This window comes from Balaenoptera ricei, chromosome 8 (genome assembly GCF_028023285.1).
Source record: "Balaenoptera ricei isolate mBalRic1 chromosome 8, mBalRic1.hap2, whole genome shotgun sequence".
Lineage (NCBI taxonomy): Eukaryota > Metazoa > Chordata > Mammalia > Artiodactyla > Balaenopteridae > Balaenoptera > Balaenoptera ricei.
In genome coordinates, this window is record NC_082646.1 from 8,608,269 (window position 1) to 8,633,623 (window position 25,355).

A 25,355-nucleotide genomic window follows, 5' to 3' on the forward strand; every position below is an offset into this window, starting at 1 on the left:
CCTGAATGTTCTCTTGAGGTAGCTCAGTCTCTGCTTGGATCAGTCTTTCCAGTTTCTTCCCCAAACCCAGCTCTTCTCTGAGAAGGGTTAGGGTGAGCATAGGTGGTGTGGTTTAGGGGTCCTTGTGGCAACGGGGGAGATGGTGTCCGGGGACCTGTGTGGCCTTCTCAGGACTCCCACTGGTCTCTGCATGAGTCTAGGTTGCTCCCTGGTCTGAGGGCAGTTGGTGGCCCAGCTATCACCTGCACAGTGCGGCCCCTTTGCTCCCTGTTCTGCCCTCTACTAGTGCTTTACCCTCCAGCACCTCTGGGTCCCCTCAAGGGAACATGTGGCCACTTTGGGGCACTTTCGTATTCTGCGTGGGTGTAAGGAGCCTCAGGTTCATCCCTGGAGGGGACGTGGAGAACTTAGATCCTGCCCAGGTCTCCCTCTATCACAGTTCTCTTTCCACAGTCCTTCAGGATGAAAAAGGCAGAGTTCAGGCTTTCTATTTCCTGAACATCATATCCTTTTACCTCAGACAATAAGCCTCTGGACCTAACCATCACAGGCAAAAGATGCCATTTGTCTACAACTATAGAAGAACGCTATGGTCTGGTCCACAGCCTGCTCTGTGATACATCAAAGGAGCAGATAAAAGAAATTAAAATATCCTTCTGTACCTTACAAATACTGGCTTTCAAACCTTTCGTCTTGCTACTGACTCTAAAATACTATTTTCGATGTCAGAAGCTGAATATTGCCTTTCTCTTTTTCATAGTATTCATGCTGAAACACCATTAACTCTACCAGAGGCAGACAAGCGCCTTGAGCTGTGTAGGAAAAAGTCACAACCATAAAGATGCAAAAGGAAAAAGAATCTGACTTGTGTATCTCAGAATATTTTTTGGAGTTCCTCTGTGAAGTTCAAAAGCAATGCTTCCCACCTCTTCTCCCCATCCTTTGGCTCAGATGGACCATGCACTCAATCTTCAGTTCTAGAAACCTGGCTTACACAAGCTGTCTCCAGTACGTAAAAAGAATACTTTGAGAGATAGCTACTGCATTTACAAAACCAAGGTCAGCGTTAGAGACAATCAAGAGGGGAAGTTGTAAACTTTGGTCTCACCAAGATAAAAGATCCCTAAAGGAATGGAAAAGAAGAAGAGGCAGTTTTTTCTTAAAGTTTAAAATATCACCTCTCCAACAAAGAATTTTCTAGGCACTCTACCGTACTAAATCTTCAACAATCCTCTCAACAATTTCTACAAGGAAGCTACTGTTTTCCCCCCTTACAGATGTGAAATTGGAGCATTAACAAGGTTGCACACCCATCCCCAGATCACACAAGCATCCATTCCACTGACGCCCCTCAGGAGACGGTGTGGACGTGGTAATGAAGGGTCAGGGTAGAGCTGGGGTGTCTCTCTTCATCACGCCTCAAGACTTGAGGAAACGGCTGGGCTGTAGCTGGTGACAGAACCCCAGGCTCTTGGGCTATTACCTTCATCTTTGCTCTGACATGTTCTAGAAAATGGGCTGGAGGCTGGGGAATGAGCAGAGTAGCTTCTGGAGAAAGGTCCCCAGCAACTACGTGATTCTATGATAGGAGAGAGAAGCCCAAGCAGGACCAGGACTGGTATGAAAATAATAGAATTCAAGCCATATTCCAATCTTCTTTCTTTGGGGTGGAACAGAAGTTTTCCATTTCTTCAGCAGTTTCTGGAATCTCTCATTCCCCAGCTTTTGAAAAGCTCCTCTCCCTTCATTTTCAGAGCTTATTGGAGGTGTGTCCCTGGCACACACCCTCCTTCGCAGGAACAGGGAGCGTGAGGTGGAGACAGGACAGGTTGGGACGCACAAGGTCCAGTTTAGTGTGTGTCCCAGGCCAGTCCCTTCATTGAGCCCAAATCCTCATCTCCCCCTGGCAGTGGGGCTCAGCGCAGCTGGGCAAAGAACTGCTAGGCTGCTGGGACCCATCAGACTGAACCCTGTGCTGGAGATTATCTCCCAAGCAGATACCCTCCTCCGAACCCAGGATGTAGGGCTTTGAAACTAGAAAATGCCAGGTCTGAAAGAGAGGAAAGAACAAGTCCAGCAACACACAGAGCTCTGTGTATTCAGAGAGAACTTGGCAGGGTTGTGTTCGGGCAGAGAAACTCCGAGTGGTACAAAGGGACGTGCCCAGAGTGGAGAAATCATGCTAATTGTGTGCACCAGAGCTGGAGAACGCCACCCAAAATGAAGAGAGAAAGGGAAGCTCTGTCCAGAGCCTTCAGTGCCCTGCGCCTCACTCCTTTTCTCTACCTGCTTCTGATCCAGACAGGTAGGAGACCGGAGGGTAAGAAAGGGTCTGGAGAAGGGACCCGGGGCTTTCCAAGGAGAGGGAGGGGAGAGCTGAGGGCCAGAATGCCTCTGGGGCGGGAGGAGGGGAGAATGCTCCGCCGCCGTGGGAAGCGTCTCAGTGAATTCAGGCATTCGTGTTGAATGTATTTCTTCATTCTGTGTGCCTCCTGCCCGGCCCCTGCCCCCCACCCGCCAAAGCCTGCATGACTTTGCAGCTCCCACGGCATTCAGTACATTAGATGGAGGGCAATGAGCCGTTTCTGATGGGATGTCTTGTTGGCGTGGGCCAGTCCGGCATTCCTTCCGAGGGACTATGGTGGGCCTTGGAGGGGTGGGGAAATCTTGGTTTTGTGCCTCCCCAACCGCCACCCTGGCTTCTCTGAGCGTAAAATAACAAGGGAGATGAAAGAAGCTTTGGAGATAATAAGCCTCCTGGTTTGGGAGAGTAACACCAACCTATGCATAACACATGCGCCATATACACCTACCTCCCCCTACCAACTCCTTGGAGAAATGATCTTATTTGAAATACATGTGCTTATGTGCACACACACATGCGCACACACACACACGCTATTCCAGAGAGCCTAGGAATTCACAATTTAGTGGGGCAAATAAGATGCAGAGATCATTTTAATAAAATGCAGAAACTACTATGAGTCAGAGAGGCAGAGGGTTCCAAGAATCAGAGAGAGGTCACCTACCCCATCAGGAAGCTGGTGCTGGTGGTACAGGATGGGAGTGGGGGAATATCAGGGGAGGTTTCCTGGGAATGTCTGCACTGAATTTTAAAAGATGAGAAAAACAGGTAGGTGTGGGAGTGAGCATTATAGTTGGGAAAATGGGCCAAGGTCAACAGCTTGAAATGGTATCACATGTCAGGAGCAGGCCAGCCAGTCCCCGCTGCTGGAGAGGAAAGTGTGGATGGAGTTAGGTGAGACTGGTAAACCCTGCTAAGGAAACTGTAATATAATTTGCAAACAATGGGAGCGGGGGAGGATGCTGAATGGTTTTTAATCTGGGAACCAGCGGGGCCAGAGTATAGCTCAGATCCCTCACTCTGCAGTGAGGCGTTGGAGGTGAAACTGTAGGCAAGCAAGATAGGAAAGGAAGCCTGTATCCATTTGCTGGAACCACAGACTGGGTGGCTTCAACAGTAGAAATGTATTGTCTCACAGTTCTGGAGGCTAAAAGTTCAAGATCAAGGTGTTGGCAAGGCTGTGCTCCCTCTGAAGGCCCTAGGGAAGGTTCTGTTCCAGCCCTCTCTGCTGGCTTCTGGGAGTTCCTTGGCTGTGACAGATTAACTTTAATCTTCACATGGCATTCTCCCCTGTGCTTGTGTGTATATCCAAATTTCTCCTTTTTAAAAGGACACCAGTCATCTTCGATTAGGGGCCAACCTCACTCCAGCATGACCTCATCTTAGCTTATTACCTTGGCAATGACCACACTGCAAAATAAGGTCACATTCTGAGATACTTGGGGTTAGGACTTCAAGATATGAATTTTAGGGGACACAAGTCAAACCATAGAGAGGCTATTGCAATAGTTCAGGAGAGAAATGACCTGGGCTGGAATTCGAACAAAGAGAGGGGGAGTGAGGGATGTTGAGATAATATTTTGGAGGGAAAGTCAGGACCTAGTGATTTACAGGAAGTGAAACGATCTAGAGAAGGAGGTAGGGTTTCTGTTTGAAACCATAAATTTAAAAAATGGGGCAAGGTTGGGAGATATGATAACTAGTGTTACTCACATTGAGGTTGAAATGCCTATGAGACATTTGTGGGAAAATGTTGAATAACCTAAAGCTGGAGGGTTGGAGAGAAGTATTTGGAAACTGTCAGCCAAGAGGTGAGATTTAAAACGATGAGAATGAATAAATATTACCTTAGAGGAGAAAATGAGCTAAATATGGAACATTGAGGAACCCCAAGATTTGCAGAGGAAGGCAGAGAATAAAGCCCATTGAGGAGACCCAGAAGGAACAATCAGAGGCACAGAGGGAGACCTGGAAGACTGTGGTATCCAGAAAGTGAAGGGAGTTGGGAGTTTCCCGGAGAATCATCATCAAATGTATCAAGGAACCCAGTATAATAAGGACCTGAAAGAGCCCATTGGATATGCCAATTAAAAGGTTACCATTAGGGACTTACCTGGTGGCGCAGTGGTTAAGAATCCGTCTGCCAATGCAGGGGTACACGGGTTCGAGCCCTGGTCCAGGAAGATCCCACATGCCACGGAGCAACTAAGCCCATGCACCACAACTACTGAGCCCATGTGCCACAACTACTGAAGCCCTTGCGCCTAGAGCCCATGCTCCGCGACAAGAGAAGCCACTGCAATGAGAAGCCCGCGCACCGCAACGAAGAGTAGCCCCTGCTCTCCGCAACTAGAGAAAGCCCACGTGCAGCAACGAAGACCCAACACAGCCAAAAATAAATAAATAAATAAATTTATTTTTAAAAAAATAAAAGAGGTTACCATTAGCCTTGGTGAGAGCAGTCTCAGCAGAAATTACAATAAGTTGAGGAAATGAGAGCTGAGGGTATGGAGGCAGTGAATTGGGAATAGGAAATGCACAATGAATTATACAAATCAGAGATGTCCCTAAGCTCTTTCAGGTCATCATATGGTAAAGAAAAAAATATATAGAAAGATCTTGTCAGTCAGTGTGATTAGGCAAAAACAAAAGGTGACAAAGGATCTTCTGTGAGGGAAAATGGAACTTAATAAGGACTATATAACAAGGGACTTCCCTGGCGGTCCAGCGGTTAAGACTCCATGCTTCCACTGCAGGGGGCATGGGTTCGATCACTGGTCAAGGAACTAAGATCCGTCAGGCCAAGTGGCTCGGCCAAAAAAAAAAAAAAAAGTATAACAAAAAAATTCTAAATATAAACTATGCTAATAAGATATTAGTTACAATCTATGACAGGTAAGAGGTAAGTGCAGGGTCACGCCATTGTACTGCTGTGGACTCAAGAGCAATGAAGAGCTGAGATTCTATAAGGAATTTCTGCCATCCTCAATCTATGAGGAACATGTCAGCTTCTGTGACAAATAAATTCCAAAACTTAAGTCCTCCTGGCATTAACCATGGAGTAGTCAGTGCCATTTCAGGCTAGGTCTGGGATGAGGCAAGACTCTTCCATGAGGTTTTTCAGGGACCAAGCTGATGGAGCGCTATCAACTTTGACATGTGTGTCCAATGGTCAGTCTGAGATTTATCTTCATTTCTTTTAGGTAGAGGATTAAAAAAAAAGGAGGGAGGTTTTTCTAAATCAGCCTATAAATGGTGTCCACCACTTTTACTAGTATTACTGGCTAGAAATCAGTAGTAGCATAATTAATTGCAAGGGAGGCTGGGAAATGTAGTTTTAAGATTGGCACTAAAAGGGGGGCTGGACCATGTGGCCCTGGCTCCCAGAGATTTACCGTAATCCCTTGCCATACTCCCTATGGCAGCAATCACCAAACTAGCCTCAGGCAAGTAACACTTAGTGCTCTGAACCTAATACGGCCTAATGAGGCTTTCCTAAATTCATCACAGCCCTATTCCTGGAACATTCAAACAAGGCTTTTCTAGAGGCTAGGATACTAATTTAGACATAAACACAACATGCCATAAATCTACATAATCTGATCTGCAAGATGTTACTCTCTGGGATCCTAGAGCCAGCCCATCCTCTACGGACCCAATAGGAAGAAGTCCCTTGCCTGGTTTCCACCCTTTTAGTCCTAAGATGACCTTCACATTGTAGGTGCTGTCTTTTTTTTTTTTTTTTTTAATTGCAATTGAAAATTACGTACAGGAACATGCATTTTGCATAAGGATACAGTTTTATGAACCTTTACGAAGTGAACAGACCCATTTAATCAGCCCCCAAGACCAAGAAAAAGAACATTTCAGCACCTCGGAAGCACCCCCATACTATTTCTGTTACTATTGCCTTCCCCTCAGGGTCACAGTGGTGTCCTAACTTCTAATACGGATTAATTTTGCATGTCTTTGAACTTCATAAAAATGGAATTATATGTATGCATTCTTTTATGCCTGGCTTCTTTCAATGAGCACCAAATTTGTAAGATTCATGCATTTTGTTGTTAAAATTATAACTTGTTTGGTCTCAGTGCTATAGAATATTCCATAGACACTGTGGTTGTTTACAGTTTGGGCCTTTATGCATAGAGTTGTTAAAACATTCTAGTAGATGTCTTTTGGTGAACAGATATACCCAGGAGTAGAATTTGCTGAGTTATACGTGTGTGGTTAGACTTAGTAGACATAGCCAGAGTTTTCAAAAGTGGTTGTATCAATCTACTTTCCCACCAGCAGTGACTGAGAGTTCCAGATGTTCCATATATTCACCAATAATTGAATCTTTTCTTTTTCATTTTAGCTATCCTAGTATGAGGTAGCATCAAATTATGGTTTAAAATTGCATTTTTTTTTTAAATTTTTAAAATTTATTTATTTTTGGCTGCGTTGGGTCTTCGTTGCTGCGTGCGGGCTTTCTCTAGTTGCGGTGAGCGGGGGCTACTCTTCGTTGCGGTGCGCGGGCTTCTCATTGCGGTGGCTTTTCTTGTTGCGGAGCACAGGCTCTAGGCACGTGGGCTTCAGTAGTTGTGGTTCACGGGCTCTAGGGCGCAGGCTCAGTAGTTGTGGTGCATGGGCTTAGTTGCTCCGTGGCATGTGGGATCTTCCCGGACCAGGGCTGGAACCTGTGTCCCCTGCCTTGGCAGGCATATTCTTAACCACTGCGCCACCAGGGATATTGCGTTTCTATGATGATTAATGAAGTTGTCTTTTTCATATACTTATTAGCCATTTGGAAATCCTTTTATGTGAGGTACCTGTTCCAAGTCTTTTGCCCACTTTCTATTGAGTTTCCTGGATTTTGTTAAAGTAGTAATTTGTAGGAGTTTAAAATATATATGTTGGATATGAGTCATTTATAGGATATATGTATTACAACTATCTCCCACTGTACAGCTTGCCTTTTCACTCTCTGAATGGTGTCTTTTGATGAACAGAAACTCTTAATTTTATTGTGTCCAGTGTATCATTTTCTTCTTTTATGGGTACCACTTTTCTGTCCTGTCAAAAAATCTGTGTCTTCCCTCAAGTCATGGAGATATTATGCTATGTTTTCTTTTTAAAACATTGTTTTACCTTTCACACTTAGATCCACAATCTACCTAGAATTGCTATTTGTGTGAGATGTGAGATAAGGATCAAGATTCTTTTTTTTTTTTCCTATGTGGCCCAGCACTATTTATTAAAAAGAAAAAAAAATCTTTCTCCACTTCACTGCAGTGTCACCTGTGTCATAAGTCAAGCAATCAGGGAGTTCCCTGGCGGTCCAGTGGTTAGGACTCCATGCTCCTACTGCAGGGGGCACGGGTTCGATCCCTGGTCAGGAACTAAGATCCCACAAGCCTCGCAGCCAAAAAAAGAAAAAAGTCAAGCTATCATGTTTAAGTCTGTTTTTGGACTCTCTATTCTGTTCCATTGATCTATTTGTCTATCCTTGTGCCAATATCACAAAGTAAACCTCCTGGGATTTTGATTGGCATTGTATTAAATTTATAAGTCAGCTTGGGAGATATGACAGCTTAACAATAATGATTATTCCAATCCAAAACACGGTAAATCTCTGTGTGTCATCTTAACACTTATTAGCTAGGTACACATTACTGAACATCTACACTCTGTACAGTGTAGAAAAAAAGCTATCCTTCTCTTCCTGGATCCCAAGGGCCTTCTTCACAATTTCCGTTTCCTGGTTTTCTCTTATATTCCTGAGTGATTGACACTTAAAATGATTTCACAGTTTTGTAGGCCTCAGCGTGGTAACAGCATAAGAATACAATACAATAACCCCAACAGTGAAGGCCCTGTATAGTAGGGACAGAGGAGGGGGGTTGTTTTCTCAGAGCATTTAATATCCTTTATTATTAATTCATTAAGAAGAATATTAAAAATGAAAAGTGGAAAGCAATATTTTTTCCTCTTCAAAAACCACGCTGTGTGCTGCTCTTGGGTTACTGTATGCAGTTCTGGTTACCACATCTCAAAAAAAGAAATAATAGAGCTGGAGAAAGCCCAAACAAGGGTATCTATACTAGCCAAAGGGAAAGAGGGACTTCCTTGTGGAGACATATCCAAACAAAACAAAAAGCCCTTCAGATAAAAAGGGATTTAACTGCAGTCCATGGTATCAGAGTGTACAGATTAGGTGTAATATGTTTCGCACTATCTCATTGATACTTTTAAAAGGTAAATTGACGGCAAATACTGGTAAAAGAAAACCTTTGCCCAGCAAAAAGGATCACATGAAAATGAGTAGATGATGGTTTCTTTAAAGGAAGAGGCTATTAAGGGACCCCAAGGCTACTGGTAGGTACATTCTATTTTTTTTTAGCATATTATTTTTATTTTTTTTTGAATTTTATTTTATTTATTTTTTTATACAGCAGATTCTTATTAGTCATCAATTTAATACACATCAGTGTATACATGTCAATCCCAATCGCCCAATTCATCACACCACCACCACCCCCACACCCCCGCCGCTTTCCTCCCTTGGCGTCCATACGTTTGTTCTCTACATCTGTGTCTCAATTTCTGCCCTGCAAACCGGTACATCTGTACCATTTTTCTAGGTTCTACATATATGCGTTAATATACGATATTTGTTTTTCTCTTTCTGACTTACTTCACTCTGTATGACAGTCTCTAGATCCATCCACGTCTCAACAAATGACCCAATTTCATTCCTTTTTATGGCTGAGTAATATTCCATTGTATATATGTACCACATCTTCTTTATCCGTTCGTCTGTCGATGGGCATTTAGGTTGCTTCCATGACCTGGCTATTGTAAACAGTGCTGCAATGAACATTGGGGTGCATGTGTCCTTTTGAATTATGGTTTTGTCTGGGTATATGCCCAGTAGTGGGATTGCTGGGTCATATGGCAATTTTATTTTTAGTTCTTTAAGGAACCTCCATACTGTTCTCCATAGTGGCTGTATCAATTTACATTCCCACCAACAGTGCAAGAGGGTTCCCTTTCCTCCACACCCTCTCCAGCATTTGTTGTTTGTAGATTTTCTGATGATGCCCATTCTAACTGGTGTGAGGTGATACCTCATTGTAGTTTTGATTTGCATTTCTCTAATAATTAGTGATGTTGAGCAGCTTTTCATGTGCTTCTTGGCCATCTGTATGTCTCCTTTGGAGAAATGTCTATTTAGGTCTTCTGCCCATTTTTTGATTGGGTTGTTTGTTTTTTTAATATTGAACTGCATGAGCTGTTTATATATTTTGGAGATTAATCCTTTGTCTGTTGATTCGTTTGCAAATATTTTCTCCCATTCTGAGGGTGTCTTTTCGTCTTGTTTATGGTTTCCTTTGCTGTGCAAAAGATTTGAAGTTTCATTAGGTCCCATTTGTTTATTTTTGTTTTTATTTCCATTACTCTAGGAGGTGGATCAAAAAAGATCTTGCTGTGATTCATGTCAAAGAGTGTTCTTCCTATGTTTTCCTCTAAGAGTTTTATACTGTCCGGTCTTACATTTAGGTCTCTAATCCATTTTGAGTTTATTTTTGTGTATGGTGTTAGGGAGTGTTCTAATTTCATTCTTTTACATGTAGCTGTCCAATTTTCCCAGTACCACTTATTGAAGAGACTGTCTTTTCTCCATTGTATATCCTTGCCTCCTTTGTCATAGATTAGTTGACCATAGGTGCCTGGGTTTATCTCTGGGCTTTCTATCTTGTTCCATCGATCTATGTTTCTGTTTTTGTGCCAGTACCATATTATCTTGATTACTGCAGCTTTGTATTATAGTCTGAAGTCAGGGAGTCTGATTCCTCCAGCTCCATTTTTTTCCCTCAAGACTGCTTTGGCTATTCGGGATCTTTTGTGTCTCCATACAAATTTTAAAATTTTTTGTTCTAGTTCTGTAAAAAAAAGCCATTGGTAATTTGATAGGGATTGCATTGAATCTGTAGATTGCTTTGGGTACTATAGTCATTTTCACAATATTGATTCTTCCAATCCAAGAACATGGTATATCTCTCCATCTGTTGGTACCATCTTTAATTTCTTTCATCGGTGTCTTTTAGTTTTCTGCATACAGGTCTTTTGTCTCCCTAGGTAGGTTTATTCCTAGGTATTTTATTCTTTTTGTTGCAATGGTGAATGGGAGTGTTTCCTTAATTTCTCTTTCACATTTTTCATCATTGGTGTATAGGAATGCAAGAGATTTCTGTGCATTAATTTTGTATCCTGCAACTTTACCAAATTCACTCATTAGCTCTAGTAGTTTTCTGGTGGCCTCTTTAGGATTCTCTATGTATAGTATCATGTCATCTGCAAACAGTGACAGTTTTACTTCTTCTTTTCCAATTTGTATTCCTTTTATTTCTTTTTCTTCTCTGATTGCCGTGGCTAGGACTTCCAAAACTATGTTGAATAATAGTGGTGAGAGTGGACATCCTTGTCTTGTTCCTGATCTTAGAGGAAATGCTTTCAGGTTTTCACCATTGAGAATGATGTTTGCTGTGGGTTTGTCGTATATGGCCTTTATTATGTTGAGGTAGGTTCCCTCTATGCCCACTTCCTGGAGAGTTTTTATCATAAACAGGTGTTGAATTTTGTCAAAAGCTTTTTCTGCATCTATTGAGATGATCATATGGTTTTTATTCTTCAATTTGTTAATATGGTGTATCACATTGATTGATTTGCGTATATTGAAGAATCCTTGCATCCCTGGGATAAATCCCACTTGATCATGGTGTATGATCGTTTTAATGTGTTGGTGGATTCTGTTTGCTGGTATTTTGTTGAGGATTTTTGCATCTATATTCATCAGTGATATTGGTCTGTAATTTTCTTTTTTTTGTAGTATCTTTGTCTGGTTTTGGTATCAGGGTGATGGTGGCCTCATAGAATGAGTTTGGGGGTGTTCCTTCCTCTGCAATTTTTTGGAAGAGTTTGAGAAGGTTGGGTGTTAGGTCTTCTCTAAAGGTTTGATAGAATTCACCTGTGAAGCCATCTGGTCCTGGACTTTTGTTTGTTGGAAGATTTAAAATCACAGTTTCAATTTCATTACTTGTGATTGGTCTGTTCATGTTTTCTATTTCTTCCTGGTTCAGTCTTGCAAGGTTATACCTTTCTAAGAATTTGTCAATTTTTTCCAGGTTGTCCATTTTATTGGCATACAGTTGCTTGTAGTAGTCTCTTAGGATGCTTTGTATTTCTGCTGTGTCTGTTGTAACTTCTCCTTTTTCATTTCTAATTTTATTGATTTGAGTCCTCTCCCTCTTTTTCTTGATGAGTCCAGCTAATGGTTTATCAATTTTCTTTATCTTCTCAAAGAACCAGCTTTTAGTTTTATTGATCTTTGCTATTGTTTTCTTTTTTTCTATTTCATTTATTTCTGCTCTGATCTTTATGATTTCTTTCCTTCTGCTAACTTTGGGTTTTGTTTGTTCTTCTTTCTCTAGTTCCTTTAGGTGTAAGGTTAGATTGTTTATTTGAGATTTTTCTTGTTTCTTGATGTAGGCTTGTATAGCGATAAACTTCCCTCTTAGAACTGCTTTTGCTGCATCCCATAGGTTTTGGGTCATCGTGTTTTCATTGTCATTTGTCTCTAGGTTTTTTTGATTTCCTCTTTGATTTCTTCAGTGATCTCTTGGTTATTTAGTAATGTATTGTTTAGCCTCCATGTGTTTGTGTTTTTTACGTTTTTTTCCCCGTAATTCATTTCTAATCTCATAGCGTTGTGGTCAGAAAAGACGCTTGATATGATCTCAATTTTCTTAAATTTACTGAGGCTTGATTTGTGACACAAGATGTGATCTATCCTGGAGAATGTTCCATGCACATTTGAGAAGAAAGTGAAATCTGCTGTTTTTGGATGGAATGTCCTATAAATATCAATTAAATCTATCTGGTCTATTGTGTCATTTAAAGCTTGTGTTTCCTTGTTAATTTTCTGTTTGGATGATCTGTCCATTGGTGTAAGTGAGGTTTTAACGTCCCCCACTATTACGGTGTTACTGTCGATTTCCTCTTTTATAGCTGTTAACAGTTGCCTTATGTATTGAGGTGTTCCTATGTTGGGTACATATATATTTATAATTGTTATATCTTCTTCTTGGATTGATCCCTTGATCATTATGTAGTGTCCTTCCTTGTCTCTTGTAACATTCTTTATGTTAAAGTCTATTTTATCTGATATGAGTATTGCTACTCCAGCTTTCTTTTGATTTCCATTTGCATGGAATATCTTTTTCCATCCCCTCACTTTCAGTCTGTATGTGTCCCTAGGTCTGAAGTGGGTCTCTTGTAGACATCATATGTATGGGTCTTGTTTTTGTATCCATTCAGCAAGCCTGTGTCTTTTGGTTGGAGCATTTAATCCATTCACATTTAAGGTAATTATCGATATGTATGTTCCTATGACCATTTTCTTAATTGTTTTGGGTTTGTTTTTGTAGGTCCTTTTCTTCTCTTGTGTTTCCCACTTAGAGAAGTTCCTTTAGCATTTGTTGTAGAGCTGGTTTTATGGTGCTGAATTCTCTTAGCTTTTGCTTGTCTGTAAAGGTTTTGATTTCTCCATCGAATCTGAATGAGATCCTTGCTGGGTAGAGTAATCTTTGTCATAGGTTCTTCCCTTTCATCATTTTAAGTATATCACGCCACTCCCTTCTGGCTTGCAGAGTTTCTGCTGAGAAATCAGCTGTTAACCTTATGGGAGTTCCCTTGTATGTTATTTGTCGTTTTTCCCTTGCTGCTTTCAATAATTTTTCTTTGTTTTTAATTTTTGCCTATTTGATTGCTATGTGTCTCGTGTTTCTCCTTGGGTTTATCCTGTATGGGACTCTCTGCACTTCCTGGACTTGGGTGGCTATTTCCTTTCCCATGTTAGGGAAGTTTTCAATTATAATCTCTTCAAATATTTTCTCTGGTCCTTTCTCTCTCTCTTCTCCTTCTGGGACCCCTATAATGCGAATGTTGTTGCGTTTCATGTTGTCCCAGAGGTCTCTTAGGCTGTCTTCATTTCTTTTCATTATTTTTTCTTTATTCTGTTCCTCAGCAGTGAATTCCACCATTCTGTCTTCCAGGTCACTTATCCGTTCTTCTGCCTCAGTTATTCTGCTATTGATTCCTTCTAGTGTATTTTTCATTTCAGTTATTGTATTGTTCACCTCTGTTTGTTTGTTCTTTAATTCTTCTAAGTCTTTGTTAAACATTTCTTGCATCTTCTCGATTTTTGCCTCCATTCTTTTTCCAAGGTCCTGGATCATCTTCACTATCATTAGTCTGAATTCTTTTTCTGGAAGGTTGGCTATCTCCACTTCATTTAGTTGTTTTTCTGGGGTTTTATCTTGTTCCTCCATCTGGTACATAGCCCGCTGCCTTTTCATCTTGTCTATCTTTCTGTGAATGTGGTTTTTGTTCCACAGGCTGGAGGATTGTAGTTCTTCTTGCTTCTGCTGTCTGCCCTCTGGTGGATGAGGCTATCTAAGAGGCTTGTGCAAGTGTCCTGATGGGAGGGACTGGTGGTGGGTAGAGCTGACTGTTGCTCTGGTGGGCAGAGCTCAGTTAGACTTTAATCCGTTTGACTGCTGATGAGTGGGGCTGGGTACCCTCCCTGTTGGTTGTTTGGCCTGAGGCAACCCAACACTGGAGCCTACCTGGGCTCTTTGGTGGGGCTAATGGCAGACTCTGGGAGGGCTCACTCCAAGGAGTACTTCCCAGTCTTCTGCTGCCAGTGTCCTTGTCCCCACGGTGAGCCACAGCCACCCCCGCCTCTGCAGGAGACCCTCCAACACTAGCAGGTAGGTCTTGTTCAGTCTCTCCTGGGGTCACTGCTCCTTCCCCTGGGTCCCGATGAGCACACGACTTTGTGTATGCCCTCCAAGAGTGGAGTCGCTCTTTCGCCCAGTCCTGTAGAAGTCCTGCAATCAAATCCCACTAACCTTCAAAGTCTGATTCTCTAGGAATTCCTCCTCCCGTTGCCAGACCCCCAGGTTGGGAAGCCTGACGTGGGGCTCAGAACCTTCACTCCAGTGTGTGGACCTCTGTGGTATAAGTGTTCTCCAGTCTGTGAGTCACCCACCCAGCATTTATGGGATTTGATTTTACTGTGATTGTGCCCCTCCTACCGTCTCACTGTGGCTTCTCCTTTGTCTTTGGATGTGGGGTATCTTTTTTGGTGAGTTCCAGTGTCTTCCTGTCGATGATTGTCCAGCAGCTAGTTGTGATTCTGGTGTTCTCACAAGAGGGAGTGAGAGCACGTCCTTCTACTCCACCATCTTTGTTCCAATCGGTTCTGGAGGCTGAAGTTCAAGATCAAGATGCTAGTAGAGCTGGCTTCTTCTGAAGTCTTTCTTCTTGGCTACCTTCTCTTTGTGTGTTCACTTGGTGCTCCCTCGGCACCTGTGCACCCTTGGTGTCTCTTCGGTACATTTTTATACTTTAAAGCTTGACATTCCTTGGTGTCACCGCAGTTCAAAATCCTACTTGACGAGGGCCACCTACCTGATCCGGTATGGCCGTTTAAATTGATAGGGACGTCTTGCTGCGAGGTCAATTTCCTTTTGTTCGGCCTCCAGCGGGAACAGAGACTTTCTACATAATGATGCCTCAGAGACTTGAGGACGATGATTAAGTTAATCGTTTCTCAAGGTTGAATAGTCCCAGTCCCTTTTATTTGCACTGTTAGCCATTTCCTCACTTCTGTGTCCTGCTTTGGCACCTGTCCCAGTTCTCTGTGTCCCTTGAAAGTTGTGGGACCCTGAACTTAAAAGCAACTCCGATTTTGGCGCGAGTTTTGGGAACCAGTGTTTGCTCCCCAAAAACGCTTTCTTTGTCAGCTTCTGAGAAAGACTGCTCCCTCCACTATGAACATACCTACATACATCCCTACGACTCATGGGCAGGCCCTGTTCACAGGCATCCACCTAGAAGAGGGTGAGGCCCAGGGCAATCCACATGCTGTAGCTTCTCCAATGTTTTTATCCAGAAGAATCAAGTTTAAATTGGTAGAAAGAGGGACTTCTCTGGCGGTCCTGTGGTTAGGACTCCATACTTCCAATGCAGGGGTCACGGGTTCAATCCCTGGTCGGGGAACTAAGATCCCACATGCTGCGCGGTGTGGTCAAAATAAATAAATAAATAAATTGGTAGAAAGAGCTGACTTGAAGGGGGAAAGACATCACAAAAGCACTAGAAGGACCTTGTATGGGATGGAAGAGAGTGGACGATGGGGAAACTCAGGGAGGGCCAGAGAAGACAGAAGGGGGGAGGAGAATCCCTTCCACTTTTTCTTGGGGCTGGGACTGTCACTGTCCAGCCTCCGGGAGGGAGGAAAGGGGAACCTCAGTGCTTGGGGTTGCTAAACCCCAGGATGGCTCTGCATATATATCACTCTCATGTGCCAACCCCACTGCTTCAGACTGGGTCCTGAGGAAGGGGGGTAGATGTGCCCACCCTGGCCTTTAATGAAGCTCAGTGATTTTTTTCAGGGCCACCTCAAGTCACACACACCAAACCCTATTTGCCTATTCAGGGAAATTTGAAAGCTTTTGTTTCTAAATCAAAGCAAGCCTGGGACCTAGCAGATACAAGGCAGGAAATCCCATCTAAACAATCACAGAAACTAAGAGCTGGAGAAATCTTAAGGATCGTGTAGCCAAACGATTTCAGCCTGATACACAGAGCCATAAGGATTCCTAGCAGCACCCCAAGGTATTGGAGAGGACAGGGCTCTGGTCCTCACCACCTCTTTGACCAAATCAGGTGAACTAGAACTAAATTTCATTTCTTTTCAATTTCTATAAGGTTTTGTGGGAACAAAAATACCTTTAATTTAAAAAATTTGAAAATAGTTGATTTTGTCCATTCTAACTCCTGCCAATTGAGACTCCTCTCAGTAACAAGTATATAATATTCATACATATGGTGGCTTTCATCATTAAAGTAGTCTCTTCCATGCTTAAGGTTTTATGATTGTAACATCCTTGACAGGTGATGGATCATAGAATGTCAGGGTGGAGAAGGCTCCTAGAGATCATCTGGTCCCACCACCTCACTATTCAGAGGAGGAAATGGAAGCACAGAGAGGTGAAAGAACAGTCAATTGGCCTTTCCTTGACCACTTCCAAAGATGATGAGCTCATTACTTAACAATGCATTTGCTCCCAAAATGGACTGGATATGTTTTTAAATTAAATTTGCTTCGATCTGTACAACTAACCTTTTAGTTCCATTGCCTCCTGGTTTGGTCTGGGTCCTCGAGGTACAAGGAGAGGAATAGGGGTTGGAAAGGTACAGCTCACCTTCGCCAAATCGACACTGCAGCAGCAGCAGAGTGGGAAATAGGGGTGAGAAAGAAGGAGGGAACTTCAGAGGCAATGAGAGTCAAAGGAAGCAGCTGGGGGTGCAGAGGGACAGAGAATCTGACATGTATGTGTCTATTCAGCTAAACTCAGCCCTGTTCCTAGCTGACATCCTCTCCAGAAGACCCCTCCCTCAGGTGGCTGTATTGCTCTGCAAGGCCAGGTGACACCAACAAGCAGCATCTGTTCAGGCCCCAAAGTTCCTAAGAGATCTCTGAAATGTGAGATGTGTCTCTGGATGGGGCTGCCATTGGACAAGATGGTCAAATCCCAGAACTAACTACAGGGCTGGAAAAAACCATGAGACCATCTCGTTACCACTCATTTGACCTGTGGGAAATCTGAGCCCTGAACAGATAAGCAACTTCTCCCAGGTCCTAAGTCAACAATAGGGCCCCGATCTCTGATGCTCTATTCTGTGTTCTCTCCCCTACACCACAGTAACTGACACACATATCGTGCTTTTGCACTGTGAACTGGATAAGACACTTGCTCTTGTTATTGTTGTCATCCTTATTTTCTAAAAGAGAAGAGTGAGGCCTAGAAGGATGACTTGCCCAAATTCTCACAGCCAGTAAGCAGTGGAGCCCAATCGTACAAGGTCTTCTGACTCCAAGCTCTTTGCTTGACCTGTCCCAAATCCCTCTTCCATAGGGGATGCAAATTGGGCTGGAGTTTGGGTGAATTTCCAGGACTGTTCTGCCCTGGGCAGGCCTAGTATGATGCTACGTGCAGCTGGGGCAAGGATAGGGGAGGCTCTTGGTATGACCAGAGAGTTGTCCAGTTGTCCTCAGGCCCCTAAACTTGCCCTTTACTGGCACTGTCTCACGACACCCTCCTTTCTTTGGGAATCTACATTTCCATGCTTTCTCCATCCCCCGCTCTCCCAATGCCCAATTAAGGAGAAAATCTGACAAATTCACTCTGAGGTCTAATGACCTATAAGCTTCAGTGGGTAGGGATGTTTGTCAGTTTTGCTCACTGATATATCCTGGGGACATAGAACAGTGCCTGGCACATGGGAAGTCTCAATACGTATTTCCATAAATGGGCCACATAAGGTATGGGTTAGCTGGAATCTTCCTCAAGAGGAAGGCAATGGGGAAAACTGCCAGAGGCAGAGGTCCAGATTGAAGAAGGATTGAGGTCAAAGGGGTGGGTGTGAGGGATGACAGGGGAGTGGAGGGGCCAGAGCTACAGTCGAAGGGTAAGAAGGAAGGACTGACAGGGAGTGAAGGGCCCAGAAGGGTGAGGCACGGAGAGACCAGAGGACTTGAAGATGGGAGTGAGGTTAGGAGCCAGGGCCTGACGCTGCCCTCGCCTCGTGGGTCTCTGTTCGCAGAGCCCCTGGAGGGGGTGAACATCACCAGCCCGGTGCGCCTGATCCATGGCACAGTGGGGAAGGCGGCCCTGCTTTCCGTGCAGTACAGCAGCACCAGCAGTGACAAACCCGTTGTCAAGTGGCAGCTGAAGCGGGACAAGCCAGTGACCGTGGTTCAGTCCATCGGCACAGAGGTCATTGGTACCCTGCGGCCCGACTATCGAGACCGCATCCGCCTCTTTGAAAACGGCTCCCTGCTTCTCAGCGACCTGCAGCTGGCCGACGAGGGCACCTATGAGGTTGAGATCTCTATCACTGATGACACCTTCACTGGGGAGAAGACCATCAACCTCACTGTAGATGGTAAAGTCTCTGGCAGGGAAGGAGGCGGGTCTGGTGACTGGGACTGGGGCCACATCCACCCAGTACATTAGCTAGACCCCAGGAAAACCCACACAAAAGCCACCTGGGAGTGAGCCAACTGGAATGTTAGAGGTTGGCAGATAGGCCATAGCTAACACGTATACAGCGCTTACTATGTGCCAGAAACGATTGTAAGTGCTTTGCCTATATTGACTCATGTAATGCTCATAATAATCTAGGGATAGTTAATATCAGGGACCCCATTTTGCAGATGAGGAAACTGGGGCATAAGTTCAGGCAGCTAGTAAGTGGTAGAGCCAATATTTGAACCTATTTGGACCTAAGCTTAGCCCAACTAAAATATCGTCCAGGCTGGGTCAGTTTAAGACATCTTGGAAAGGTATTTGGGAAGAAGGGAAGGGAAGGTCCATGAGGGCAGGGACCATAGCTGTCTTGTTTGGCATTGTACTCCCTGTGCTCAGTAGGTGCTCAATAAATAGTGGGTAAATAAATGAGTGAGTGGATGGATGGATGGATGGATGGTGGTAAAGAGCTGGAGTGATGATCTCTGAAGACCGCAGACTGAGTTGGAAGGTAGGCAGTTAAGAAGGGGAAGGGAGATGCTTTTTGGCCTGTGGCTCACAGGCTCCCCCCACCCCCGGGCTCAGTGCCCATTTCGAGGCCCCAGGTGTTAGTGGCTTCGACCACGGTGCTGGAGCTCAGCGAGGCCTTTACCCTGAACTGCTCGCACGAGAATGGCACCAAGCCCAGCTACACATGGCTGAAGGACGGCAAGCCCCTCCTCAACGACTCGCGGATGCTCCTGTCCCCCGACCAAAAGGTGCTCACCATCACCCGCGTGCTCATGGAGGACGACGACCTGTACAGCTGTGTGGTGGAGAACCCCATCAGCCAGGGCCGCAGCCTGCCCGTCAAGATCACCGTGTACAGTGAGTCTCCCGCTGCCCTCCCCTGGGACTCAGAGCCCTGAGAGGCAGGTGCCCATGAGAGGCTAAGGACATCCCAGACAGAGTGCCACTGGAGGGGGAGAGAGGCAGAGATGGGCCAGCTCTCCCTGGAGGACAGCCACAGGTGGGAAGTGAGCTCTGGGCAAAGTCCACCACTGGCCAGCCATGCTGCCTGGGGTTCCTTTTCTATTCCTTCGGCCGCAGGAAGCTCTCCTCACCACACCCCCTGCCCCCTCTGAAGTCTCTCCCACCTCTCTGCCTCTCTCTCCCTAGGAAGAAGCTCCCTCTACATAATCTTGTCCACAGGAGGCATCTTCCTCCTCGTGACCCTGGTGACAGTCTGTGCCTGCTGGAAACCCTCCAAAAAGTCTGGGTAACTCTCCAAGTTCCTCTCCCTGAGCACCTGAATACTTCAACCCGTCCCAGCCCCAAGCTCTGTTCTTTCCTTCGTCTCTTTAAACGCCTTTCCTCCCAGGGCCCTGCACCTCTTCCTAGGAGATCCATCTTACCACTGCATGTGTTGTATATGGAACCACATCCTGTGCTCACAACCCTGACAACCCCAGCACTATGAATACTGGTTTCACTTGCACGGCACCTTTTGTGAGCCAGGCACTGTGTTTGTGGTTAGGGTGTTACATTTAAATGTGATTATCTGCAGTTTACAGACAACGACCCCGAGACTCATATTAGTTAAATGACTTGCCCACAGTCACAATGCTAGGGACAGACTCAGGATGCAAACCTAGATGGGACGCATCCCAAAGCCCTGGACTACTCCCCCTCCCACCGCACTCAGCCCGTCTTCCTGTTACAAGGCCTCGTTTATGGCCATCAGATCCCGCCCGTGTCCTCACCCCCAGAACTTCTCCTGCTCACACTCGACAGCTCTGTTCACAGGGTGCTGGGTTGATTTGCAGGAAGAAGAGGAAGCTGGAGAAGCAAAACTCCCTGGAATATATGGATCAGAATGATGACCGCCTGAAAGCAGAAGGTGAGCTCCCAGCCACGCACTCACCCGTCCCATCTTCACTCAGATCAGTGAGCTGCTGGGAAAAGGCTGAAATGGGCGACAAGGAAGCCAGCTCTGCAGGGCCCCTTCCTCCATCAACTGCACGAAGACTGCAGAGCAGGGAGAGGAGCGGCCAAGGTAGGACCTCGGTATTCCGGACCCTTTGGTGGAGGCTGGCTTCCCGATGGCCTTAACTGGCCATTGGGAAGCAAAGAGTGTGTAGGTGCTGGCTAGTGGAAAGGGTTCTGTACCCGGGCCAGCCACCCCATTCTTTGCTCCGTGCAGCAGACACCCTCCCGCGAAGTGGAGAGCAGGAGCGGAAGAACCCCATGGCACTCTACATCCTGAAGGACAAGGTAAGCAGCTCCGGGCTGGGTGCCCTGCAAACACTCCGCCAGCCCCTGCCATGTTCTGGTGTTACATAGCCATACCATATTGATATACCTTTCTAGGACTCAGACTAACCCTGAGAAATATTTGTGTCATCCCCACTTTAGAGATGAGAAAAATAAGGCTGACAAGGGTGAAATGACTTGCCCGGGATCAAACAAGTAAATCAGTGGCAAATCTAGGCTTCAAACCCAGGTCTTTGGACACTGTCTCTGGTGATTTCCCTACTATTCCATAACCAACTCTGTCCCACGCTGTCCAAGGCAGGTGGAAGGCGCAGAGTAAGTGGACAAAGCACTCAAAGTAATGCATTTCAACATTTAATGAGCACCTATTATGTGCCAGGCCCCACGCTAAGTGTCCTATGTTGCAAGAAAAAACAGACCTACGCCTGCAGCCCTCCAGGCAGTCGGAGTGTGGAGGGGACTATGTCCCCTCCACCTCGGTATTCCCAGCGCCCTGGAACAGCAGGCGCGCTCCCAGCCCTGGCCGGCTGTCCGCTGACCCCTCGCGGCACGTGTCCTTGCAGGACTCCCCGGAGCCCGAGGAGAACCCCGCGCCGGAGCCTCGGAGCGCGACGGAGCCCGGCCCGCCCGGCTACTCTGTGTCGCCGGCCGTGCCGGGCCGCTCGCCGGGGCTGCCCAGCCGCTCTGCCCGCCGCTACCCGCGCTCTCCAGCGCGCTCCCCCGCCACGGGCCGGACGCACACGTCGCCGCCCCGGGCCCCGAGTTCTCCCGGCCGCTCGCGCAGCGCCTCGCGCACACTGCGGACTGCGGGCGGCGTGCACCTGGTCCGCGAGCAAGACGAGGCCGGCCCGGTGGAGATCAGCGCCTGAGCCTCCTCGGGAGCCCCTGGGAGGCGCCCGCGCACTGCTGCCCGCGGCCCGGGGGAGGGCAGGGCAGCGGGGCCGCAGCCCGCCAGGGGCGAGGGGCGAGGGGCGTGGGGCGAGGGGCGAGGGAGGTCCTCACCCGGCGCGAGGGGTCCAGCGCGTGGACGACTGTGAGCATGCGCAGATGGGGGGACGCGGCGGGAAGGCGGAGGGTGGATCCGACGGTGAAACCGGGTTACGTTTGCTCCCGGCTCTTTAGTTGTGTTCTCAGTGGGTGTGGGTTGTGCCCTTTTAGGACCATATAGATTATTAAATTTACGGCCCAATCCCCGGAGGGGCTTATGGAAACTAACATCAGTAACCAAACCCCCTTGACTCTCCTATGCCCTTCTTAGGGCGCACTCACGCTTCCCACCCATTCCCCTTCCCTCCGAACGAACTCTTGGTTCCTGGGGAACTTTTTTGGCAAGCCCAGATTAGAGAGGCCACTTGACTCAAACGTACAACTGTCCTAAACTAAGGGGAAGTCCGATGCCCTTTACTGGGTGTACAGAGGGCTGTTCTGAGCGTCCACGGAATCATTGTGAAGGCAGTGCCTTGGAGCGCCCTTCTCAGGCATATGGTACCTCGATACCTACCAGTTGCTGAGGGAGGAGCTCAAGTACAATACATTCCGTTGCCCCGCTACCGGGGTTCTAGCAAGAGCAAAGGATTCAAGCCTCCCACGCTTGGCCTCCTCCCACGCTTGGCCTCCTCCCAAAGCCTCCCTCAGTGGCGTGCCCGGCATTCTTTCCGTCTCTGTTCCATAGAGAAGGGGCTTCTCACTCATTCTCCAGGCCCAGAAGGCTAGATCAAGTGAAGATCTGTCTTTTGACCCCTCATACCTATGGCTTCTCCCTGGCTTTGTACAAAACAAGCCTTTCAAACAATCATTATCCCCCGGAAAGTTGTTGGGCTTCCTCCAGCTGTAAGAGGATGGAGTTCGACTCTCCCCAAAAATGGTAGGGGGAGGAGGAGGCTTATTGCTCCCCAGCATGTCGTGGAGACATGATGGAACCCTTGGCCTCTGGCCTCTCACCTGCCCTGCTCCCAGGTGCTCAGGTCCCAGGAGACAGGACAAGGGAAGACTCCGCAGTCACACAGACAGCAGAACACCGAGAGGCTGGTCCACTGTGTAGCCCGGCCACGCCCATGCCGCCGCCTCTTGAACAGTTTGTAGGAACGGTAATCTACCGTGTGAAGAGAGAGGGCAATTAAAAAGCTGAAAGAGAAGAAGTCCCTCGCTGTGTTCTGACCTCTCTCCCCTGATGCCTCTTGTGCATCCCTGGTCCCTCCTTAACTTCCTAAGCTCCTGCTCTGACTCTGCACCATCCCACAGAGCGACTCTCAAGGTCCCTGTTCCCCACCACTCCACACTGGGGCCAGTTTTGTCCCAGCCCCAAGGACAACAACATTTCTAGTTGTTCCTCTCTGCTCTTACCTGGACGTCGTGCCCCTCCCAGCTCCCTGTCCCTATGCACTTCTCCAGGCTCATCTGAGCAGGTGTGCCTTTGCAGCTCCCCTTCCTTAGCCAGAACTGCTCCCCTCACTTCCCCATGTGCCTCATCTAGAAGGAGATAATGCATGCAGGGGAAAGTTGCTCAGGCAGGTGGAAGATGCAGGACTTGGAGATGGGTACATGCTGGTCAGCCTTGAGAGGCAAGGGTGAAGATTAAGGTGAGATGAGGGCAAGTTGTACTCCAAACCCCGGTTCTGCATCCCTGAGGGGCCGGCTTCCCAGGCTCAAGCCAAATCTGCCTTAAATGGGGTGAGGGGGGAGTGGTTTTGTTTTTGTTTCGTTTTGATCTTCATCTTTGTATTACTGGCATCTAGCAGAGTGCCTAGCACATACTGGATGCTCAATAAACTTTTGATGAAATGAAGTGACAACTTTATTCCACTTAATCAAGGAGAACAAACAGCCTAAAAATACCAGTCATTTCCCTTTTCTCTTTTCTTCTCACATCCCTCCATCATCCTTCACCCTCTCTGGAAATCCCATATTGTCCATTCCAAAATCATCACTCACTCATTCATTCATTCATTTATTCGGGTGTTCTTTCGTTTATTCAACAAACATGTATTAATCTACCATGATCCGCCCTGTGCCAGACACTGGGGAAACAGCATAACTATGCCATGACCCCGACCAAAGAGAGTCTCATGGAGGAAGACAGATAAGTAAACAGATTATTACAATACAGTGTGGAAAATGCAACGACAGGTAGATACAGGGTGCTATAAAGGCATGTAAGAGCGGCATCTAACCCAGACTAGGGATCGTCAGCAAAGGTATCTTGGAGGAGAACAAGCCTGAACTTAGTCTTAAGATTGGTTAATCACATGGGGCGTGGTGGGGAGGATAAAAGGACACATATTCCAGGCAGAAGGAGCAGCATATATAAAAGCTTAGAAGTGTAAGGTGAGTCCTGACTTCTTAGCACTCATAAAATGTGGATTACCCAAGGGCAAATGTTTATATTAGCACTGACGAAAGACCAGACTTGTGCCAGTGGCAAGGTGTGGGAGCTGAACCTGAGACTCCTGGATTAAATTGGTATTGGCCCCCAGCTGGTAGCATCCCAGGCTCCTAAAATAAAAAATACAAATCCTCTCTGGAAAAAAACATCTCCTTAAATTTTCAGAGACTAAGACCAACCAAAGACAAGTTCACAAGGAAAGGTCATTAAACACAGAAGGAAACAAATCACCATGAATGAAAGTCAGCAAATATAAGAAGCAATAGATTTAGACACCCGAGGCCTTCAGATACTGAAATTATCAGATAGAAAACATAAAATAATTATGAAATGCTTGAAGTAATACAAGACAAAATTACAAAAATGAACAAGCAACAAGAGACAATCAAAAGTGATCAAATTTGGAAAGGAACAAATAGAACTCATAAATAAAAATATAATTTATTGAAATAAAAATGTAAATGAGTTTAACAGCACACTAAAAACAGCTGAAGAGAGTTAGTTAACTGAAAGGTGTACATGAAGAAATTATTCAGAATTAGGCACAGACAGACAAGGAGATGAAATATATGAGAAGAGAGATTAAGGGATACGGCATGTAGCATGAAAAGGTCTGACACACATTTCCTCAAGAGCTCAAAGGGGAGAATAGAGAGATGGAGAAGAGACAATATTTTAAGAGTAATGACTGAAATTTTTGTAGAACTCATGACAAATGTAAATATACAGATTCAAGAAGGTTGACACACAAGATATTTTAAAAGATTTCCACACCTACATAAAATGTAATAAAACTAGAGTACACCAAAGACAAAGAGAAGATCTTGTTGACTAAAAAAAATGCAAAACTTGAGAGTTGTGAATTAAGTTTTATTTGGGGCAAAATGAGGACTATAGCCTAGGAGAAATCATTTCAGATAGCCCTGAGAGACTGCTCCAGAAGCAGGGAGGACGGTCAGTGTTGTATATGATTTTAGTGAAGGAAGGTGCCTGCAGTCAAACACACATTTTGGCAAAGTCTTGCTGCTAGTCATGAGGAGCAGATGTCACTGGTAATGATTTTAATGCTTTTTTAGAAGATACAAGGAGATGCAAGAATTGGGCTCATAAAATCTTCTCCTGAAAATATCTACTGAAAGACCTGTTCTGCCACTTTGTCCCAGAGCACAGAGTGCCTCATTCCTGATCTCCACCTTGAACTCCTTTCAGG

The 25,355-nt window shown here is 45.7% G+C and overlaps 1 protein-coding gene across 2 annotated transcripts; it reads left to right on the plus strand.

Moving 5' to 3' along the window:
* The first annotated feature begins 1,284 nt into the window (after positions 1-1,284).
* On the plus strand, positions 1,285-21,632 carry HEPACAM (hepatic and glial cell adhesion molecule). Of its 2 annotated transcripts, none has more exons than XM_059930127.1 (7): positions 1,285-2,305; positions 18,086-18,427; positions 19,096-19,377; positions 19,669-19,768; positions 20,316-20,545; positions 20,693-20,763; positions 21,327-21,632. In XM_059930127.1, the coding sequence occupies exons 1-7, from the start codon at positions 2,221-2,223 to the stop codon at positions 21,630-21,632; spliced, it is 1,416 nt and encodes a 471-aa protein (XP_059786110.1). In that variant the 5' UTR covers positions 1,285-2,220. The 2 variants fall into 2 exon arrangements, with proteins under 2 accessions (XP_059786110.1, XP_059786111.1); XM_059930128.1 differs by having other exon boundaries at positions 19,669-19,762; positions 20,316-20,389; positions 20,696-20,763.
* Positions 21,633-25,355: the final 3,723 nt, after the last annotated feature.